Here is a 22592-nt window from a genome sequence, read left to right on the forward strand (position 1 = left end):
ATACTGGCAAAAAAAAAAAAAAAGTCCTGAGAATCGCTGCATATTACCAGAACATGCAGATAGAACTACAAATACACTAAGCCATCTTCTGTTAAGGGGCCAAACATGTTCACTGGAAAAAGATAGCCTCTTTAACAAATGGTACTAGAAAAACTGGCTTTCTGTGTGCTAAAGACTAAAACTAAATACATATCTATCACCATGTTCTAAAATCAAAATGGAATGAACCTCTAAATATTAAAACAGAAGCACTATATCTACAAGAGGGCAATATAGGTGGAAATTTTGCAGATTTAGTGGTAGGTGAAGAGTTCATGAACAAAACGCAAAGTGCACGGGAAGTAATTCAAAGAACAACTGGAATCTCATGTTATTAAAAAGATTTTGCATATTAAAAGAAATCACCAACTGAGTAAAAAGAAAACCCATATAAAGGGGAAAAAATTAGCCAACTATCTGTCCCTTAGACAAAGGACTTCTATCTAGAACATATAAAGAATTGAAAAACTTCAGGCACCCCATATTCAAAGACCCAATCCAAAAATGGGCATCTGAAATGAATATACACTACTGAACTGAAGAAACACAAATGGCAAATAAATATATGAAAAAATGTTTAACAACACTGGTAATTTGAGAAATGAAAATTAAAACAACACTAAGATTCCATCTCACTCCAGAAAGAATGGTTATCATAAAGAAATCAAGCAATGGCAAATGCTGGCAAGGCTGTCAGGGAAAAAGAGCTCTCTTCCACTATTATTGGGAGTGTGGATCAACTAGGATTGGAGATGCCATTTGTACCAGCGATACCCCCTGTGGGTATTTTCCTAGAAGAATCAAAACATACCACAGTGATATATGTGCACCTATGTTTATAGTGGCACAATTTGTAATAGCTAATTCTTGGAAAAAACCCAAATGCCTATGAACAAAGGAATAGATAACAAAAGATGTACTTTTACTCAGTGGAATACTACTCAGCTAAAAGAAGGATAAACTTGAGGCTTTTGTAACAAATGGATACAATTTGAGACCATATTTATAAGTGAAATAAATCAGGCTCACATGTATAAATATCATACTGTGTCTGTAGTATAAAAGCTGAAAGAACAAATAAAATCCAAAATATACAATGGATATTGTGAAAGAGGAAGGGAAAGAAACTGATAAAAGGAAGAAACAACTAGGACCAGGGGGGAAAAAAAAAAAGGAAATGATTATATAAATATATAAATGTTATATATATATATATATATATATATATGCATAATAGATAATTATACTATCAATCTCTGTTAGTTCATCAAAAAGAATGGTTTGTGCTTTCATTGATCATTTTTTCATGCCTATATCGTGTAAGATGAGCAAGATAACAACTTGAAGATAACTATGTAATATATTAACCACTGTTAATCTCTTATTATTTTTTTTAAATTATCACTTTTATTCTTTTTTCTTTTTAAAATAAAAATAAATATTTAAATTAATTGTTAAAATAGTAATCATTGGTAACAATTTGACATGACATTTTTGTGTATATAATTAAGAATAATTGCTTAGTTCATGTTAATCACACAGAAAAATTTGATACAATTAAAACAAAATTGCAGCTATTGGCAGATTACAGTATTATAAAATCATGTGGATAGTAAATGTCTGTCATTGTCCCAAACATTTAAGGTAAGAATAAAAATTGCTGGTGTTTTACCTCCATGATTCAATGTAATGTAACAATATCACTGTAATTCATAGCCAAGATCCAGTGTACTGTCTGTGTACTTACTGAATATCTGAAGCAATTAGTGGAGTTTGAAAAAGCATACAAAAGATAGCTGATATCTTATTTGGAAGCTTTTTATTTCTCATGTGTACAAATCTCTTTAGATTTGAAAGGGTTTTAAATTGCTTAATATGAATGTCCTTAATGCCATTTATTAAATAACTGAAATAACCATTTATATCAATGTTTCTGATAGTGAGAAGAGAAGTACATGTCCTGATCCATCATCTCCTAGTGAATTTGCAATGAAAAGTAGTGGGGTACAAAGAAATGAAAAATGACAATAATATATATATATATATATATATATATATATATATATATATTAAGTTTATGTGAGCTTAGAAACAAATCCATAGAAACATCTTTGAACATGGGTGAACATTTTTTCCAAAGGATAAAAATAATTATCATCATTAGAGAGGCCTTTGAAAGAAGTGAGCCTTCATTATTGCTATGAGGAAAGTGAAGCATGGTTTGATAGACAATTTAGAATTTTGTGGTAGGAGGATCTAGAAATTCTAGTGTAGGTAGTACAGTTCGTTGAGATGTGACCAGCAAATTTTCTTTGCTCTGGAGGATTATATGAAGCGCATCTCTAGGTGGACATGGGAGCCCATGTGCATTATGGTACTTTTAGAGCATCTTTGTAGTTCATATTAATATAATTATTTTGCTGAGAGAGCCACGGTAGGCAAGGTCTCATGCCCTGTGACTCAAAGAGCATCACACAAAAAAGAAATTTCTTGTGTTTATTTGGCAATATTGATTTCATAATTCCTTATCTATGCTTATTTATTCTGGGATTTAAAAACAACTTTCTCTTTAAAATGCTCTGTGTGATTATTATTGTTGGATTAGACTATCTGAGGTCACAGGGACAATGTTTTCCGTTTTGCCTTCATTTAAACACTCAATATGTATTGATTTCTTACTATGTGGCAGGCTATTTTAAAGAGTGCATTTAATTGATGAAAATAATTTCCATACCTAATGCTATGTGGGAAATAGAAATGCAGCCTTCAAGATATCACACAAAATAACAGCCATCAGGTGAAAGACAAAACAGAATTATCATCTCCAATGAGTCCTAAAATGATTTTCTTTTCAAAATAATTATGTTTAACACTTGCCATGGTCTTTTCCTTTAGGTGTTATATATGTGCCTACTTGAATACATATAACTGTGCATATTTTATTAACTACCCCTGGGCCCTCTCTGGTGTTTGCAGTCATGTGACCCCCACACAATGCAGAGAAGAACTCGCTATCTGTTGCGGCCCTCCCTGAGCTCAAGGACTTGTGCGGAAGACTCACAGGTGCGGCCCTGCCTCCTTAATGAAAACTGCTTCCAGTTCCAGTACAATCTAACAGGTACAGCTGAAGTCCCTGACCTTGGTCTTCTCTTGAACACTGGCTAATGGAAGAAATGTTTGTGTGTGTGTATGTCCCTTCTTAGGGTTTAGGATGAGAAGGAGAATGGCTGAGTGTGTTTTTTGAAAGGCTGAGGACTTGTTATTTCCATTGACCCTTCACAGAAAGAAAAGCCCATTTCTTGGCATGTATATGAAACAGGGCCACCTGGAGTCTGTGAAATACCGATGCTTAGAAACATTTGGCAGTATGTCTGAATAATGTTAATTGAGCCATTCTAAACTGAAGTAACAAAAATAGCTAGCAAGGAATAATTTACTAGTGAGAGAAAATTGTAATGATATGATCATAGAGTCTGACTTTTTCATGGCTTTTATTATTTTGAAAATTCAAATCCATGATATACTTTTTCTATAGGTCTCAAAAAGAATAAATGATTGTCCTGATGGGCAAGGGATATTTGAAAGGTGTGAGAATCATGTCAGCCTAGTTACTCAGCTCTTGCCCAGGCTTTTCTTGGGAACAGTGTTCAGTACCTACAAACAAAGAACTGTCATAGTCAGATTGATCTGCTACCTGCCATTCTCTGTAGCAGTAAATCTAAAAACAAGTCACAAAATATGGAACCATGTTAAGTCTCAGCATTGAATTCAGTATTGAGAAATACAATACCATACGTTTGCAGAGGCAAAGAAAGCTATTTTTCGGGGGAAAAAAATCTCTACCTTAGACACATTGGCACCACTGAGATTCCTTTTGTAGAAAATCCCATAGTAAATTCTGAAGTAGCTATCTGATGGCTTTATAGGGAAAAGATATGTTACCTTGGTCCTTTATCTTTAGATACTGAGTTTTTATAGTATTTTTTAGAAATCCAGTGATGCTTGCTTTATTGGAAAAGCATATATTTTAAAATTTGTTTTATTATGCATATGTGATATTCCATTAAATGTTTAAATGATTTATCAAATATGGAAAATCTTTTTAAAGAGGTTTTTCACTGATATGATCAAGGATTACTTTTCTACCCACAACTACCACTGTATTTTTAAGAGCCAAGTTAACTATTGGGTAGTTATTTTAGCTCCCCATCTACTTTGTAATGTGAGTAGCCAAATCTATAAAATCTTTATTTATGAAAAAAATTAGAGTTTCTGTTTTCCCTACTTTTTAATGTATGTAACACCAAAGCAAGCACTCCTCTTTTTGGAAGTAACATAGTTGTGCAATTAAGATACAGCTACACTGCATCAAATATTCAAATCTGGCTAACTATTGCATTTGTTCTCTGAAAACATTTTCAAGTTTACATCCAATATTGGTGTTTAGTCTATTCAGGTTATGGTAACAAACACCATAGACTAAGTGGGCTTATATACAATAGAGATTTATTTTTCACAATTCTGGAGTCTAGAAAAATCCAACACCATGGTGCTGGCAGATCTGGTCCCTGGTTGGGCTGCCACCTCTTAGATGGCATGTTCTTGCTCTCTTACCTGATGGAAGGGTCACTCAAGCTTCTTCCTATGGCCTCTTCAGTGAAGGCATTCATCCCATTTATGAGCCTTGTGCACTCATAACCTAATCACCCCTAAAGGTCCTTCTTCCCAGTATTGTTATCTTGGAAGCTAGGATTTAATATATGAATTGGTTGTGGACAGAAGGAAACTTCAGGCTATAGCAACTGGCATTGTTTCTGAGTGTTTTTCTCTCAATTATCTCCAACAGATTGTTCAAAACTAATTTTTCTTCACTGGTCTGATGTCTTTCAAGCCAATGTGAAATAATTCTAACAAACCATTTGTTTATTTGCTCTGTAAAGTACATGGAGTAAGATAACTCGCCTTCATTTATTTAGTTTTTTTTTTAATCTATTCTTTTGTTTTGCAAGAAAATTATTGTGTGCTGCTTTCCAAAGCCACCTGGGAATGATTTTAGGATTATTTATAGACTCTACATCTCCACCAGTGCAGACAGTCAAAGGTTCATTTTATTTTGCTCACATGTCTGTAATTTTGAACTCACAATGGGTGATCCTATGCCTGTAGAATGGAGCACATGCCAGCTGAGTGAAAATGCATCCTGCGGTCAAGGGGTCAGGACCCGCCTGCTGAGCTGCGTGCGCAGTGACGGCAAGCCTGTCAGCATGGACCAGTGTGAGCAGGTAATGTGTTTATGTTGGGATCTCGCATTCATGGCTTTTTCTCAGTATTGGTCTATAGCCTTTATGGTTTATGATGTAGACCACAGAGTCTAATTTATTTTTACCTCATCTTAGGTTCAGTTAATGTAAAAGGAGCAATTATAGTACATTATACTTCAGTAGTTTGGATTTGGTCAAAATGATGGGAAAACTACACTTGCTTGCTAGCACACTGTAGATACTGGTGATTTTACTACTGTATTATGACTCATTGTTTGAGACAGATGAGTTTTATATATATATATATATATATATATATATATATGACATATATATATGCAATATTCTTTCATATAAGATGGACACTGACACTTGCTGTTAGAATACTCCATTAATTTGCTTAGGAAATGATTGCTGAATAAATGACATAGTTGTACTTTTATTAATCTGCATAAAAGACTCCCTGTCAAGTTTCAAATTAGGGAATTCTGAACTTTTCTAATTGTCTCATTTTTTTCCCCTGTAATAAGCTATATTCAGTTTGCAGAAAACCAGGTAGTCAGACCTGTTTTGAAGTTAACATTTCCTTCCCAGCATATAAGTGAAAAGCTCTATGAGGGAAGTTTAATAGACATAAAGATGCCATCACACTATAAGAATCACTGAAACAATCTTTGGAATAAATTGGAGATAGGGGACCAGTTAATTCAGGTTGACATAGAGACTTTGTAACAAACTTGCAAAATGAAAAATGTGGTCCCATTTCTCCAAATATACTTGGAATATATAGGTGGAAATTGAAACAAAACAAATTGTTTTCACCTCTTCTAACTTCACCCTGTGTATTATCATGAGCATATTCTCTAAACAATGGGACAACCTCTGAGCAGGATACCAACCCTGGACAGACTATCTGAGACTATGTGTCCCACTTGGTCAAATTCCCAAATTGGCATTGCTGAGTACTCCTACCAAGTATTAGTGATTCATTTTATCATTTTATTCAGTCTGTCTCTTCAGAAGTTGCTGTCGCAGAAAAAATAAATAAATTAGCCATCTACAATTGTAAACATTTATTGTATATGTGATAAACCTTTGATAATAAGAAAGAGAAAAGCTATTCTTTAATAGAAAATCATGTTTGTTTTCCAAATAGTATAAATCCAATAAATATTTAAGGAAAATTTAAAACATCCCAGACTATTTGCCTAACTAAAATATCTGTATTTCACAAATGAACTATAAATCCCATTGCGGTAATTTCTATTTTACTCATTTGGCAAGTCTTTCTACCATAATAATTAATTTTACCTTGACATAAATGCTTTACTGCTATTTAACATATGTTTCATGTCAAAGTTTTCCTAGTTAAACATACAAATAAAGAGTCTGTGATTTGTGTGTGTGTGTGTGTGTGTGTGTGTGTGTGTGTGTGGCACCAGGGATTGAACTCATGCCCTCATGATTGTCAGGGAGGCACTTATGCCACTTAGCTAAATCCCCAGCCCTGATCCTGTGCTTTTATAGTGCATTATTTCTTTTTTCTTTCTGTGTCTGTTAGGTGGTTTATTCATTCACTAAGACCTCTTCTGTCTTTGCTATTAAAAATTGTAGACTGTTGTTTTTAGATGCTGATTTCAGAGAGAACAAAGAAAATAAACTGCATTACCAACTTGTCTCATGATTAGACGTATGATTATATTTTCAACCCAGTTGGGTCTATTTATGGATTTCAGAAGAGTTGTTGATTTTATTTTTATTCCTACTTTACTTACATTTTAATTTCACTGGCTGTTAATGCTGAACCATGTATATACTTTTATCTCATACAAGGTATGTGTCATCCTTGAGATGTCATCTCTGTGTCATCGTTGTTGGCTGAGCAATAAGACAGGTCTCTGAGTCACATGGCATTCTATTTGCCCAACAACCTAATGGCAGATCTATTGTAAAATTTAGGGCTTGGGGGCTGGGGAGGATAGGCTTTGTGGCACAGCACCTGCGTAGCAAGCACGAGGTCCTGAGTTTGACTCCTGATAGCAATAATAATAATAATAATAATAATAATAATAATAATAATAAATATATAAAATTTAGAGTTTTATAAAAAGGAGTTTGGACCAGAAAAATTTTGTTTGTGAAATTAGAAAAATTATTTATCTAAGAAAGGATTGTTTTGTCTCTGCTGAAATGTGAAAAGAATATTGCAGATTAAAAAGTAGTCTTCCCTGTGAAAGAACAGCAGTTTGAAAGTGATGTGATATCTTCAGTGAAATTATCCTTCATTTCCATTTGCAGTATAATTTGGAGAAGCCCCAGAGGATGAGTATTTCCTGCCTGGTAGAGTGTGTGGTCAACTGTCAGCTCTCAGCGTGGACGGCGTGGACAGAGTGCTCACAGACCTGTGGCCAAGGAGGTATTTGAGTTCCTTTATGTTTAGTCCTATTACATAGTTCAGTTTTTAAATATTTTTCAGTCTCTGATAAGTTGATAAATAGGCCAGTTGAAGAAATAAACTGATACTCAGAAGTTGGATAAATGGATAAGGTTGCACTCTAGCTACTCAGCCAAAAAGCAATACATGTGTCATAGGAGAGAGCACAGCAAGATCATCACAGACTACCTCGGAGTCATTTTGGATCAAATCGTGGTCTTGCAAATGCTATAGTTTGTTACAAAGTAAATGTCAGAAATTTAGAGTTGAATCCTAAGGAGAAATCTTTGTATATGGTTAGGCACTAATCACGTTAGGGCAAAGAAAGAACCACAAACTGAAAGAATCATGGAATCAGGGGGAGAAGTTATATAGATCTGGACCTGATGGCCTACCAAACGTATAGTATTTGAAAGCAATTTTCTAGAATTTCCTAGACTGGAGCACTAGAGGTATGAGCTCATTTCTAACTGCCTCGCAAATAAATCTGTAGGAATTCTTGGTAATTCCCTGTTTTACTTGGAATTGTGTGAGGAAATCAGCAAGGAAGAGGACTTACTCTGAACTCAGCCATAATATCTTAGAGAAGTCAGAGATTAAAATAGCCATTATGTGTATTAGGATCATATAGGTTTGGAAAATTGATGACTATTTAAAGAGCATCACCCACAATGAAAATGAGAGAATCAAAATTCCATGTAAAAATATGTCATTTCCTGCACAAATGAGATCAATGAGCCTCAGGAAAACAAATTATGTGTCAAATCATATATCATCAAAATTTCAACAGTCGTCTGTAATTAATCATTTTTCTGGAGAGGCAGCAAGGTATTGTTTCAAGTGAGGCATCTACTTGATAACTGAATAAAGCTAGGTTTAAATTGTAACTGTTTAAATAACATAATCTTTCTGAGTTTCATTTTGTTTATTTACGAATTGGACAGTATCTGTATTTTAGCAGGTGCAATATTTTGATTCTTAAGAATCCATGAACTTTTCATGTATTAAGTGGTTAGACTCTAGGATGGTATTATTGGAAGATTGTAGAATCTTAAGGAAGTGAGCCTATTAAGTAGTCTTTAGGTCCTGGGTACAAATCTCTGAAGACGAAGCTGGAGCTCAGACCCTGTTCCTTTTCTCATTAACGTCCCATGATGAGGTGAGCAAGTTTGCTCTACCACATGCTTCTACCATAGTGTACTATTGAGGAGACCAAAGCAAGTAGGTAAACAAGTGTGATCTAAACTATGAACCAAAATATACCATGTCTGTAGAAAGTGATTGTCTTAGGTATTTGTTATAGTGATAGAAAGTTAACACTATGACTGTTTCACATTTACAATTAAATGACATGAAGTTTATGAAGACAATGTAGTAACTGACACATCCTAGGCACTTTCCCTCATATACAGCATTTAATGGTCATCCACATTGTTACCTCCTCTGAAGCCTGTCATGCATGAATAATTGGTGATGTTTATCATTCTAAAGGCCCATCATCCCTCTTTATATTGATTTAATGTTGATTTCTACCTCCATATTACCCGCAAGGAGTAGAGAGGCTTACAAGACTTCCTAAGGTCTTTCAAAGATTCTTTTCATGACACAGCCACTCTCACCACCCGCTTTCATAAGTCATCTTTTTACTCCACTCAGTATCTATGCACCAAACTATAGACTGAGATTTTAAAAGTGACAATGCAATTATATGTTTTCCTATTGGCTTAACCTGTCATTCATCCTTTAAATTACCATGTTCACAAATACATAAATGCAAGACATAGTTCTATGTTTGGGGGATGCCATTGGGGAAAAAGAAAAAGCATTTCCTAATTTCGTATAGTTTCCTATGTCGTCGGCAGAGAACATACAGTAAAGAAGTAGGAAAAAGTGCACAGTGATGAATTCACCAATGACTCATGAAAATGAGTGGTGTTGCCCTTATGATGCTTGTCAAGAGCATCTGATTGCTCCACAACATACAGATGATCCACCTGCTTGTCCCACAGCCAAACTACACTCCTCAAGGGCCCCACCTAAAGTGTGTTAAAGGATGCTAGAAAACTGTAGAGGAAGAATGAAATATAGATGTTGTGAGCATTGCTCCCAAGTACCTGCAGGATCTTACCTGTGCTGTTGCTGTATGTTTGTACCATAACCCATTATCCTACTGGTTCTCTCCATTGTGGAACACACTATGTCAGTCACACCCTTGAATGCATCATGTTTCTTCCCACTGTGGCACTTTCCCTCATATACAGCATTTGACCATCATCCACATCGTTGCCTCCTCTGATGCCTGCCATGCATGAATCAGTGGTAATGTCTATCATTCTAAAGGCGCATCACCCCTCTTTACAATCTTCATGAATGGATTTTCCCAGTTCTGATGGAGCATAGTGTTTGCTGTGTTCGAAGAATTTCAGTTAACAGTTGTCCTTACCCAGGCAATTCTAAACCAATAAAAAAAGTCCACAGGAAAAGAGGTTGTATGCTGAATTGTAAACTCAAAGGCAGCCAGAACCCTGCCAGTTGTTGTTTCCCTTTTGTCTTTCTAAACTATAAGTTCTAAGTCCTTAACACCCAATAGTGAATATAATGCAAGGAGAGACAAAATCTGTATATTTTTATTTCTGTAGGAAAACCTTAATTCTGCCAACATACCAACCTACTGAAATATGAAAGATTGTTATGTTGTTCTAACACACCACCTTTACAGATAAATCCCAAATCATGTGCTCAGTACCAAAATGTTACTTTAATTTTTAAAGCTGGTGTTAATCTTGTGGACTTATCAGACCTTGCTTGTATACTAAAAAAGACTCCTTCTAAATAGGAATCCCATTATTGGAAAAAGCCAGACAAGTAGCATGATTTTAAATTTAGCTTTTCAAATCCTCAACATAATAAATAGAGACAAGCAGTCAAGATTTTATATAAAAAACCTTATGTGAACTGAGATACAGAGAGACTAAATGAGGAATATTAAGTCCTAAAAGAAATCAAGCTACATGAGGATTTGGGTGATCCGCCCCACGGACCAGTTTGTGGGTCTCACCTGGAGAGGGGATCGGGGATGGGGGCAGGGCAAGAGAAAAGAGAGATGGAGACAGGATGCAATTCCAATCGAGTCTCGTTTATTTTTAAAATGGCTACAACTTATATAGGGTGGGGGGCGGGCCAAGGGCAGGAAGAGGGCACAGAGTGTTATCTGATAGGTCATCATCACATCCAGATATATGACGTAAGCAGGAGAGTATTATGGGTAATGTAGGCAGACATGAGGATCATGGGAAATGTAGGCTGACACACAGAATGCCCTCAGGCGGGAGGGGCAGGGCAGCAGCAGCTATTTGAAGCTGCTCCCTACATTTGGGGATTTATCTAAAATCCATTGGCTTGTAAATATCAGACAAATTATAGAGCACCTCTAGCTAGCTTTTAAGTAGCCAACGGGGTAACTTGGGAAAGATAAGATCTTAGGCCTTTATTAAAATTCATGTTCTAGTGGGAACTTGAATGATAAAAAAAAGATTGAAAGAAAGAAAGTAAACAAATAAGTACACAAAATCAAATATTATATGCTATGCTAACACTTACACTGGTAGAGTATTGCAAGTGTGTTGCAGAAGAATGAGGGGTGGGGGAAGAAAGGCCACTGAAGAGGTGATAATGAGTCAAAGTTAAATGACAAGATGGTACCAGAATTTTTAAAAGTAGTGTTTTCTTTGCTAGGCTACTCCATCTTTAATCTTACAAAGTAGTTTTGACTGCCTTTAAAATTATATGTTCTATGTTAGAACCTGCAGACAAAAAGAAAAGAACATAAATAAAAACATGAGTATCTTTCTAAATATATTTGTTTCTGCCTGACTCCCAATTTTAAAAATTAAGTAAAAGATCATTGCTTCAGTGGAACACATGAACCTTTACCTTCTGAGCACCTACCATCAGTACTATGCTAAGTAGACCCAGGGGTTGCTCGCTACCTCTCAGCCTTGAATTTTCCCCGCATTTTAGCTTTTCTGCTCTACTCTTTACCACTCCTCCCTGGCTATCATTTATTTGGTAGATGTTAGTGTTTCCAAGATGAGAGAATTCTGTATTATACCATGCCTAATCTTCACATGGTACAACCAGAACACAATAAACAAACAGCAGTCATCCAAAGCAGAAACGTATGATACAGACCGAATTCTGGAGCCAAAAATGTTGGAGCCTATTGTTGAAAGCACCTGTGGTTTGTCCCGTTAAAGCAGTGTGTCTGCAGATGTCTTTTGCCTGAGTCCCTCTTCCCCAGATAATCGTGGCACTGAAACCTAGATAACAGCAAAGGTAATGGAAACACAGTCACATGAGAGGAGACAAGTGAGTTAGGTGTGTTATATGGAAGTCAGACTTTAGCACCTGTAGCTCTGGACTGACTTCTTTATCAAAGACAAATTACTTCTGTTTGTGAGTTCCCTAAGTTGTTGGGCAAAACCTAGGGAGCCAGCTTCACCATCAAACTCTCAGAAGTACATTGATCAAAGGGGAAATTTTAAAATGAGCTCTTACTCCATTTTCCGTGCCTGAATTGCTTCTTTAATGTACACCTGAAGCTTGGCATGAAATTTCTAATTGTGTTAAGGATTTCAGGGTAAGAACAGTTTGAACCCAATTTCTTTCAGGCTAGAGAGAAAGTGATTCTAAACTTCCAGTGAGGATCTTTTTAGAGAGATTTCAAATCTTGTAATAGAAGAGCTTAATATTTGGATTAGTCATATTCTTTGTCTATTGCATTTTTGTCAGGTAAGTGGGATTTAGAACTCCCTAAATGTAGCATATCATTAATTATTTACAGTTATTATTCAACCAATAAGACTTTAAGACTATTAATTCCAGACTGATAGTTTCACATTGTGCAATTTTTAGTTAAGTGTGAATGAGTTTGTAATATTTTTCTGTACTGTACAATCCAGCCTATCTCTTGTGTTTCCCGCATGATTTATAAATTTTCTGTCAATTCTAGCTCATGATAAAAAGAAAAAATCCTTTTTATTTCCAAAGTACTACAAGTTGTTTTGTTGTTGCTTTTTTTCTAATTTTATTTTAAAGAGGGTAAAATTAAAAGAACAAAACAGATCATAAGAAAACAATGTAAGAGAGAGATTTCAAAGCAAGACAACTAGAGTTCTTCACTGTCTATAACATTGTCTCTTCTTTTCTTCCAAATAGTTGTCCATATCTTCACATACAATGAATTCATACAAAACAAAATAGTATAAAACTGATCAGAACAGGATGATGAAGGCATTTTAGATCTTCAAGACAAGACAACAGGAAAGTCAACAATGGTTCCCATAATGTCTCTCATTCTCTTCAAAATAGCTATCCATACCTTCACATATGTTGAAATTAAACAAAACAAAACAGACTGAAATCACTCTGAACAAAGAATAATAGTATTGGTGGATTTCATATCATGACACTACGGAATCAGCACTGGATACCTTAGGGTCTCTTTTTCTTCAAAGTAGCTGTTCATTTCATTGTGCATTATATAATCGATTCTCATAAATTTTAGAAGTTCTATGCATGCATGAGTCTCTAGATGTATACCTGTTCTTTATGTATTAGAGGAAAAAACCAAAACAAAATAAATCCCCAGAAAAACACAAAATGAAAAAGACATATAAACAACAATAGCAAAGAATCCAGAACACTGATAATATAGGCCTTCAAAGCAAGATGGTATGAGCATAACTAGAGTTGTTATTTTACATAATGATCTTTAAGAGTTCCTCAGATCACTATACAATAATATTCACAATTGTTTAAATCCTATGAATGTAAACTATTTTTTCCAAGAACTTATAGAATTTGTAACACAATCATCTTAGTTATCCTAAGTGTGTTTATATACTTCTTGATATATTTTATTTTCCCTTCCTTTTTCTTTTTCCACATTTTTCCTGAAATATTGTTTTTTCCCCTTTAATCAGATTCTTGTTCTTTCTCTGTGTTCCCTGAGTTTTTTGTATCTAATATACTCTTGCCCTTTCTTACACTGGGGGACTATATAGTATTTACACATGTGAGTTTGATTTATTTCACTTTTGAATATGGTCACAAGTTGCATCAATTTACTTATAAATATCTCAGTGTACTCATTCTTTATAGCAGAGTAGCACTCCATTGTATAAAATACCACATCATTTTTAATCATTCTTCAGTTGATGGCCAATTAGATTGTTTCCAAGGTCTGGCTATTATAAACTGTGCTACTATAAATATGGATGCATATATATCACAGTGGTATGATATTTTCAGTTCTTCTGGGAATATGCCCAGAAGTGGAATAGCTGGGTCAAATGGAAACTTCAATCCAAGCTTTTTGAGGAATCTACAGATTGACCTCCACAGTGGTTGTACCAGTCTACACTCCCGCAGCCTCTCCAGCATCTGTTGTTGGTAGTTTTCTTGATCGTGGCCATTCTTTCTGGAGTGAGATGAAACCTCAGTGCTGTTTTAATTTGCATTTCTCTAATAACCAATGATGCTGAACATTTTTTCATGTATTTATTTGCCATTTGTATTTCTTCATCTGAAAACTGTATTGATCTCAGATGCCCATTTTTGGACTGGGTCTTTGAATTGATGCAACTTCAAAATTTCTGCCAAAATTGTCTTCCAACAAATTTAGTGTTTCTGTTTTGATATTTAGATCTTGATCCATTAATACTTTAGTATAATACACAGTGATACGCATGGGTCTAGTTTTAGTTTTTGGCATATGGAGAGCCAATTTTTCCAGCACCATTTATTGAAGAGACTATTTTTCTTCCAGTGGACGTGTTTGGCCCCTTTATCAAAGATAAAGTGGCAGAGTGTTTTTGTCATTGTAGTGTATCTTCTAATCTATTACATTGATCATTAGGTCTGTGTTTATTCCAGTACCATGTTGATTTTATTACAGTAGCTTTGTAGTATAAGTTCAAGTTAGGGATTGTGATGCCTCCTGCTTTGCCTTTGTTGCTTAGAATTTCCTTTGCTATTGTAGGTCTCTTCTAGTTCCAAATGAATTTTAGGAGTGATTTCTATACATATATAAGGTATATTAATGCATTTTAATTAGAATTGCATTATGTTTGTGTAACAAATTTGGGAGAATGGTCATTTTCACAATGTTTGTTTTTCCTATCCATGAACAAGGAATGTCTTTCCATTTTCTGAGGTCTTCTTCAATTTCTCTTTCCAGGGCATTATAATTTTCCCTGCATAGATATTTTGCTTCTTTTGTTAGATTAATTCCAAAGCCTTTCATTTTGTTGGATGTAGTTATAAAGAGTGTGGCTTCTCGTATTTCTCTCTCAGTGGTTTTGTTGTTAGTGTGTACAAATGCTATTGATTTTTGAGTGTTGACTTTGTATCCAGCTACATTACTGAATTTATTTATTATGCCTAGGATTTTTTAAAATTTATTTGAAGAAAAAAAAGAAAGGAAATAAAAAAAACAAAGCAGTAACAGGGTACAAATAATAACAGAATTTCAAGAAAAAAATGTACAGTAAGAAATCACTAATTAATAGGTTACACATAGTCATCTTAGAAACAGTTGTCCAAATTATAAAATTAGAGCATATGAAGTGGACATTCATACAGTGAGACTGCAGACAGTTCCGTTCAATGATCCAACAAAAGCTCAGTAATATGGTTTTCCATCCTACACACTCAAACATACCTGCAGTTATATCCCTTACACCACCTTCCTTTCCTATCATTTTACAATAACAATTACACCTTTTGGGTTTTTTTACTCCCACAGTTCTTATTACTTTTTTTGAAGAGAATAAAACCAAACGTGACTAAACAGATCAGAATCGGTTAGAACAGAAGGACGGGCATAGTACATGATGTACATAGAATACCAGGTGATCAAAAATGGTTACCAATTGTGCCTGTTTCTATTTTTAAAAAGAGCTGCCTATATCATCAGGTATAATATAACTGATCAAAACAGTACAGTACAAGACTAATAAAACCTACACTGGAGACCTTACAGGACTTCAAAATAAGATAATAGTCAAACCATAATGGGCAACATAGTAAATCTTACTGCCTTCAAAGTGGTTGCCTATACCCTCAAACTTGATATTATCAAATAAAATAGAATATAGTAGAATCAGACAGAACAAGATGAGGAGAGCAATACTGGGGTTCAAATCAGGTTAATAGGAAAACAAAAAAGTTATTATAATATATCCCGCTATTTTTAAATTTAGTTTTCCCTTAATTGAAAAAAATAAGAAAAAATAGATAAATTTTTAAAAAAGGGTGGAGATTGAGATAAAAGGACACTGTAACAGAACAATACAGGTCAGCTTAAATTTTTCTGTTCTGACCTGTGTTGTTATGCTTAGGATTCTTTCAATGGAGTTTTGAGGGGTCTTCTGTGTAGAGTATCATGTCATCTGCAAATAATGATAATTTAACTTCCTCTCTTTTATTTTTACTCCTTTGTTCCTCTCTCGTCTAATTGCTCTGGCTAGTATTTCCAGTAATATATTGAATAGGAGTGGTGGTAATAGACATCCTTGTCTTGCTCTTCATTTTAGGATAAAGGCTTTCGGTTTTTGGCCATTTAATATGGTGCTGCCTGTTTGTTTGTCATAGATGGCTTTCATTATATAGAAGTAAAGACCATCTATTCTACTTTTATGTAGGTTTTTATCAGGAATAAGTTTTGGAGCTTATCAAAAGGTTTTCTGCATCTATCAAAATGATCATGTGTTTTATTTTTTGATATTGTGAATTGCATTGATATGGTAAATTAAATTTATTGATTTGCATATGTTGAACCATCCCTGCATTCTTGGGATGAATCCCACTTGGTAATGGTGTATAATCCTTTTGATGAATTGCTACATTCTGTTGGCCAAAATTTTATTGAAAATTTTGTACCTGTGATCATTAGGGAGAATGGCCTATAGTTCTCTTTTTTGGTTGGGTCTTTCTCAGGTTTTGGTTTTAGAGTAATAATTGCTTCCAGGAATGAGTTGGAGAGAATTATTTCCCTTTCAATTTCATTGAAGAGTTTGAGGAGAATAGGCATTAAACCTTCTTTGAATTTCTTGTAGAATTTCGCAGTAAATCCATCTGGACCTGGGCTTTTCTTTGTAGGTAAGGATTTAACTACATTTTTATTTTGTTAATTGAAATTAGGTTATTCAGCAGTTTTACATCTTCTTGACCCAGCTTTAGTAATTCATACGTTTCTAGGAATTTGTCCATTTTTTCTGTGTTATCAACACTATGAGAATACAGGTTTTTAAAGTAGGTATTGATGATATTCTGTATTTCCACAGGGTCTGTAGTGATTTTGCCCTTATTACATGAATTGAGTTTTCTTTCCTTTTTTAAAAATAAGGTTGGCTAGAAGCTTATCAATTTTATATTCTTTCAAAGAACCAACTCTTTGATTTATTGATTCTTCGTACTGTTCCCTGTCTCTATTGCATTGATTTCTGCTCTGACCTTTGTAATTTCCTCCCTTTTGGGGGGGGCTTTGGGCTTTGGGCTTGACTTGCTCTTCTTTTTCTAGATGTTTGGATGTTGCTTCAGGCCGTTTATTTGTATTTGTTCTGTTTTCCCAAAGTGGGAGTTCATCACAATAAATTTTCCTCTGAGGACTGCTTTTATTGCATCCCACAGGTTCTGATAAGATGTATTTGTATTTTTGTTTGCCTGTAAATATTATTTAATTTTTTCTTTAATTTCCTTTATGACACACTGATTGCTCAGGAGTGTATTATTCAATTTCCATGTGTTTGTGGGGGTTTTGCAGTTTCTTTTTGCCATTAATTTCTAGTTTCATGGCACTATGATCTGATAACATGCATGGGATAATTTCAATTCTTTTGCATTTACTTAAGCATGTTCTGTGGGCTAGTATATGGTCTTTTTTAGAGACTGTTCCATGTGCTGCTGAGAAGAATGTATATTCTGATGTTGTTGGGTGGAACACTCTGTATACATCTACTAAGTCTATTTGTTCACAAGTATGATTCATTTCTGTTATTTGTTTGCTGATGTTCTGTCTAGCTAATTTGTCCCTTTGTGTCAATGATGTTTTAAGGTTTCCTGTTATAATTGTGTTATTGCCTATTTAATTTTTCATTTCTGTTAATACTTGCTTTTAATAACTGGGTGCTCCCAAATTTTGTGCATATATGTTTAAGGTTGTTGTCTCTTTCTCTTGATATTTTCCCCTAAGTAGTATGGAGTAGCCTTCTTTATCTCTCTGGATCATTCTTGGTTTGAAGTTCACATTGTCTGCAAGCAGAATAGCCGTCCCTGATTTTTTTTTTTTTTGGGGGGGGGTTCCTGTTGCATGGAGTTTTGTTTTTGATCCTTTGAGTTTCAGTCTGTGAGTTCCTTTTGGGTTAGATGGGTTCTCTGCATACAGTATATGGTTTGGATGTTGTTTCTTGATGCATTTTGCCAGTCTGTTTCTCTTAATTGGTGAATTGAGACCATTTACATTAATGGTTATAACTGATATATATTGGTTTACTTTTGACAATATTATCTTTCTGTTCTTGATTCTTTAGCTTTCTACTCTGTTTAATTTTTTGCCTTGCTTAGTGTTTTTTGCCTATGTCTGTCTAGAATGTCTTTCAGTATTCTTTGAAGGGGTGGTTTGGTGGTCATGAAGTTCTTCAGCTGTTCTTTGTCATGGAAGTATCTTATTTATCAATCCATTTTGAAGGACAGTTTTGTAGAGGACATCAGTCTGGATTGGAATTCATTTTCCTTTAGGATCTAAAATACTTCACTCTCTGCTCTTCTTTTTTATTTTTAAAAAAGATTAAAATAAAGGAGGAAATAACAAAACAGGTCAGAACAGAAAAATTTAAGCAACATAATGTTTCACCACAAGACAACCTGACATAACAGTAGCTACCATAGTGTTTCTTTCCTTGAAGTATTTGAGTATAGCTTCATACACAATAGTATCAAACATAACAAGATAGTGTAAAACCATTCAAGCAAATGAAATTAATACAGGGTATTCAGAACCAACTAACAGAAAATTAACAATGATCACTATATTATCTCCTTGTCCATAAAAATTTTGTTTATGCTATCACATCTAATAAAATCCAATAAGATACAACATGATGAAACCATAAGAACAAAATCACAGAGAGAGAAATAAGAGAAGCCACACTTTTCATACTAGCATCCAAAAAATGAAATATTTAGGAATTATTCTCACGAAAGAAGTGAAAGATCCATATAGGGAAAATTATAATACACTGAAAAAAGAAATTGAAGAAGATCTCAGAAAATGGAAAGATATCCCTTGCTCATGGATAGGAAGACTAAATATTGTGAAAATGGCCATTCTCCCAAAACGGTTATATAGATTCAAAGCAATCCAAATAAAAATACCAACAACATACCTCATAGATCTAGAGAACTCACTCCTAAAATTCATCTGGAACCAGAAGAGACCCAGAATATCAAAGACAGTTCTAAGCAGCAAAGGCAAGGCAGGAGGCATCACAATCCCTGACTTGAACTTATACTACAAAGCAACTGTAGTAAAATCAACATGGTACTGGAATAAAAACAGAGCCAAAGGTCAATTGAATAGATTAGAAAATACAACCACAACTACAAACACTCTCAACCACCTTATCTGTGATAAAGGGGCCAAACATGTTCACTGGAAGAACGACAGTCTCTTTCATAAATGGTGTTGAATAAACTGGCTCTCATATGCCGAAATCCATGCTCTTCCTGACTTCACTGTTTGTGCTGAGAAATTGGCTGTGATTCTGTAGGCTTTCCTTTATAGTTGATCTGTCTCTTCTCTGTAGCAGCTTTTAATATTCTGTTCTCATGTTGGATTTCTGGCATGTTGAATATTATATGTCTGGGTGTAGTTTTCCTTTGGTTATGGTTATTTGGAGTTCTGTATTCTTCACTGATATATATGTCTGTTTCCATTCTCATGTTTGGGAAATTTTCATCTATTACTTCTGTAAATAGCCTCTTGATATCATTTGTGTGGTCACCTTCCTTTTTGTTTATACCTATCAATCTTATGTTGTTTTTCTTTGAATCATCTTGCAGTTGTTGAATTGTTATTTCCTGGTTTCTTATTATTTTTAAAAGATCTTTCCTTTCCTGTTCACTAGCTGCAACCTTGTCTTTAATGACGGAAATTCTATCTTCACTTTTGTTGAGATAGTTTTGCAAACTTTCAATTGAATTTTTGATTTCCTGGATTTGCTTTGGATTTGCTTCATGCATTCTGTTAGTTTCTTATATTGTTCATTCAGAAGTTCCATCTTTTTTCATTGTTCCTCTAATTGTTCAACTATGTCTTCTTCAGATGTGTTTAGCATTTCTTTCATTAGATTTATCATTTCTTCTTTTACTTGGGGGACTACTTCTGATTTGAGTTGTTTTATAGCTTCCTGGAGTTGTTTCTTTACTTCAGTTGTTATCATTTCAGGAGTTTCATGTGTATGGCTTATATTTTCTTCTGTGTCCATGCCTCACAAGCTTGCCTGGGTTGGGCTGGGAGTTTGAGATTGCATTTTGTTCTTTTGTTTTATCACTGTCCTATATTTCTGGGTTTTGAGTGATATTTCAAAGTTTCTGCCATGCACTGGGAATCACCTGGCCTACTTTTGGCTTCTGGGGCATACTGTAGGCAACTACTAGCTGCTTGGAGTTCACTAGACATGGGACAGTTAGGCTCACAGGGTGTCCCATGATTCCTCCAGTGATTTCAGACACAGGGCCTTGTCTTACCACCTGGGAGTGAAGTTGCAAAACTTCCCTCTGTGTTATAATTCAACCTGTACATGTTCAGAACCCGGGTCTGAATTCAGGCTCCTGCTAGCTTCTTGGAGTTCACTGGCATGAGCCAGGTGGGCCCACAGGTACCACCTAGGCGTCCTAGGATGATTTCAGACACAGGGTGTGGTCTTACCATCTGAGAGCAAATTTCCAAGGCTTCTCTCTGCACTGGGATTCAACCCATGTGTGCGTGTGGGGTCCAGGACTGGATTCTGGACCCTTATAGCTATGCTTGCTTTTTTGAGATATGTTCTTATTGTGCACATCAGGCTGGTCCTGAACTCACAGAAATCCTCCTGCCTCAGCCTTCTGAGTATGCTTGGATTGCAGGTGTGTGTCATCATGCTTAGCCTGCAAGGTTTGTATTTCTAGCGGTTTTTTTTTTTTTCATTTCAAGGTCAAATCATTAAGTGTCATATTTGGTAAGTGCATAAAATTTGAGTAATGTAGTATCTTAGCTCACTGTGATCATTAATAATTCAAACTTATTGCCTATGTGAAGTAATTAGTTTGTATGGCAAGAGGAGAAGAAGCCAGATAGTGGAGTGCAAAAGAAGATTAGACAAGAAAACATTCATATACCTTCGAGCTGGCAATGTATCTCAGCCCTGAGCTTGATTCTTTGTACCAAAAAGAAAAGAGGAGGTAAAATACCCCCAGAAGATCTGAGTTTTAAAACCTGCTGTTCCAATGACAAGTTGTGAGACTTTGAGCATCTCAGTTATGACTTGTAGAACTAATTTGCACTATATTCTACCTATAAAATGTTGAATTATCATTTAACATTTTATATTTTGTATGAACCATTGGTCAAGGGTACAATTATTGATGTCAGGAACATGTTAGGAGTTTTTCATGACAGTCCTATGAACCATGGGCCTAATTTACAGTTATAATGATAGGCAATTTAGCAATCTGCACAAGATTGTACAACTTTTTCGTTGTGCAAGATACAATGGAACCCAGATTTGAGAATCTTCAAAGCCCTGATGTGTTCCACTTATGGTCCTTTGCACATGACATTTTATAGTTTTATACATACTCCTGTGTAGGTGATATATTACCTTTTTAAAATTCTTATAATTTACTGATACATGTGTGGATAAGAAGAAAAAACGGATTTTTAGTTTGGAACACAAAGTTATATTAGAGCTTTAGGAAGCCCCTCTGAATTATCTCTATCAAAAACATACCAACCTCATTGTTAGTAATGTTACATAACATCTAATCCATCTATACAGCTACCAATCATACATTAAAATAATATATAACTCTCATAGTTTTGTCTATAAAAAAAGAGAGTACTCATACATTGCCAAAGTCATTTTTCTGGCCTTGGCTTGTTGTATACCATGGTAGTGCTTCACTGGATTGCTGTTAATAGATTACTTATAATGATATATCAAGTTCTCTCAGTTTTTAATAGGACTAGTATAATTGCTGAGAGTAGAAAAGGAGAAAACAGTTAAAGTTCACACATATAATTTACCACTGCAATTTTAGCTCTTTATATCCAAACAAAGCTGAAGGTACTTAATCTTCTTCCCTTAAACATCCTGTCCTTGGATGTGATAGACTCGTATTATATTGGAGGCGATCCTGATCTCTATATGGTCTTCTTACTTCCTTGAGTAACCAGCCTCACATAATAGAGAGATGATCTAGGCTGAGACTATAGTCAGTTTTACCCTGAACAGCCTATGGAATCTTATCCTGACTGTGTTGTGTGTTCTTTAGAATGAAAGGTAGCTGGCTAGCTGAAGCAATTTTGAGATAAGGCATTGGATTCTTCTACAGAGAAAAGGCACAGACTGTCTCTGAGTGAAGAATCATTACTATGTCTCCCGTCTCCAACAATACTGAACACATACATAAGAGCTGTCTTTAGGTTACAGATCAGGGCTATAACTTTACTCTGTTACACTGGAAAATAATCCTGACTTGAAATTTATGTTCACCAGGGCTTGTGTTTAAAATAAGTAAAAATAAAATTTAGTGAC

General features: G+C 35.0%; 1 protein-coding gene across 1 annotated transcript in view; it reads left to right on the plus strand.

Moving 5' to 3' along the window:
- Thsd7b (thrombospondin type 1 domain containing 7B) overlaps nt 1-22592 on the plus strand; it is an 823364-nt gene that overhangs the window by 766758 nt on the left and 34014 nt on the right. The window contains exons 18-20 of the mRNA XM_063259013.1: nt 3016-3157; nt 5206-5321; nt 7599-7716. Coding sequence (XP_063115083.1) covers nt 3016-3157; nt 5206-5321; nt 7599-7716 — 376 coding nt within the window. The remainder of the gene's footprint in view (nt 1-3015; nt 3158-5205; nt 5322-7598; nt 7717-22592) is intronic.

Source organism: Cavia porcellus, unplaced genomic scaffold, assembly GCF_034190915.1.
Source record: "Cavia porcellus strain 051 isolate PalLab524CR breed Dunkin Hartley unplaced genomic scaffold, mCavPor4.1 scaffold_12, whole genome shotgun sequence".
NCBI lineage: Eukaryota > Metazoa > Chordata > Mammalia > Rodentia > Caviidae > Cavia > Cavia porcellus.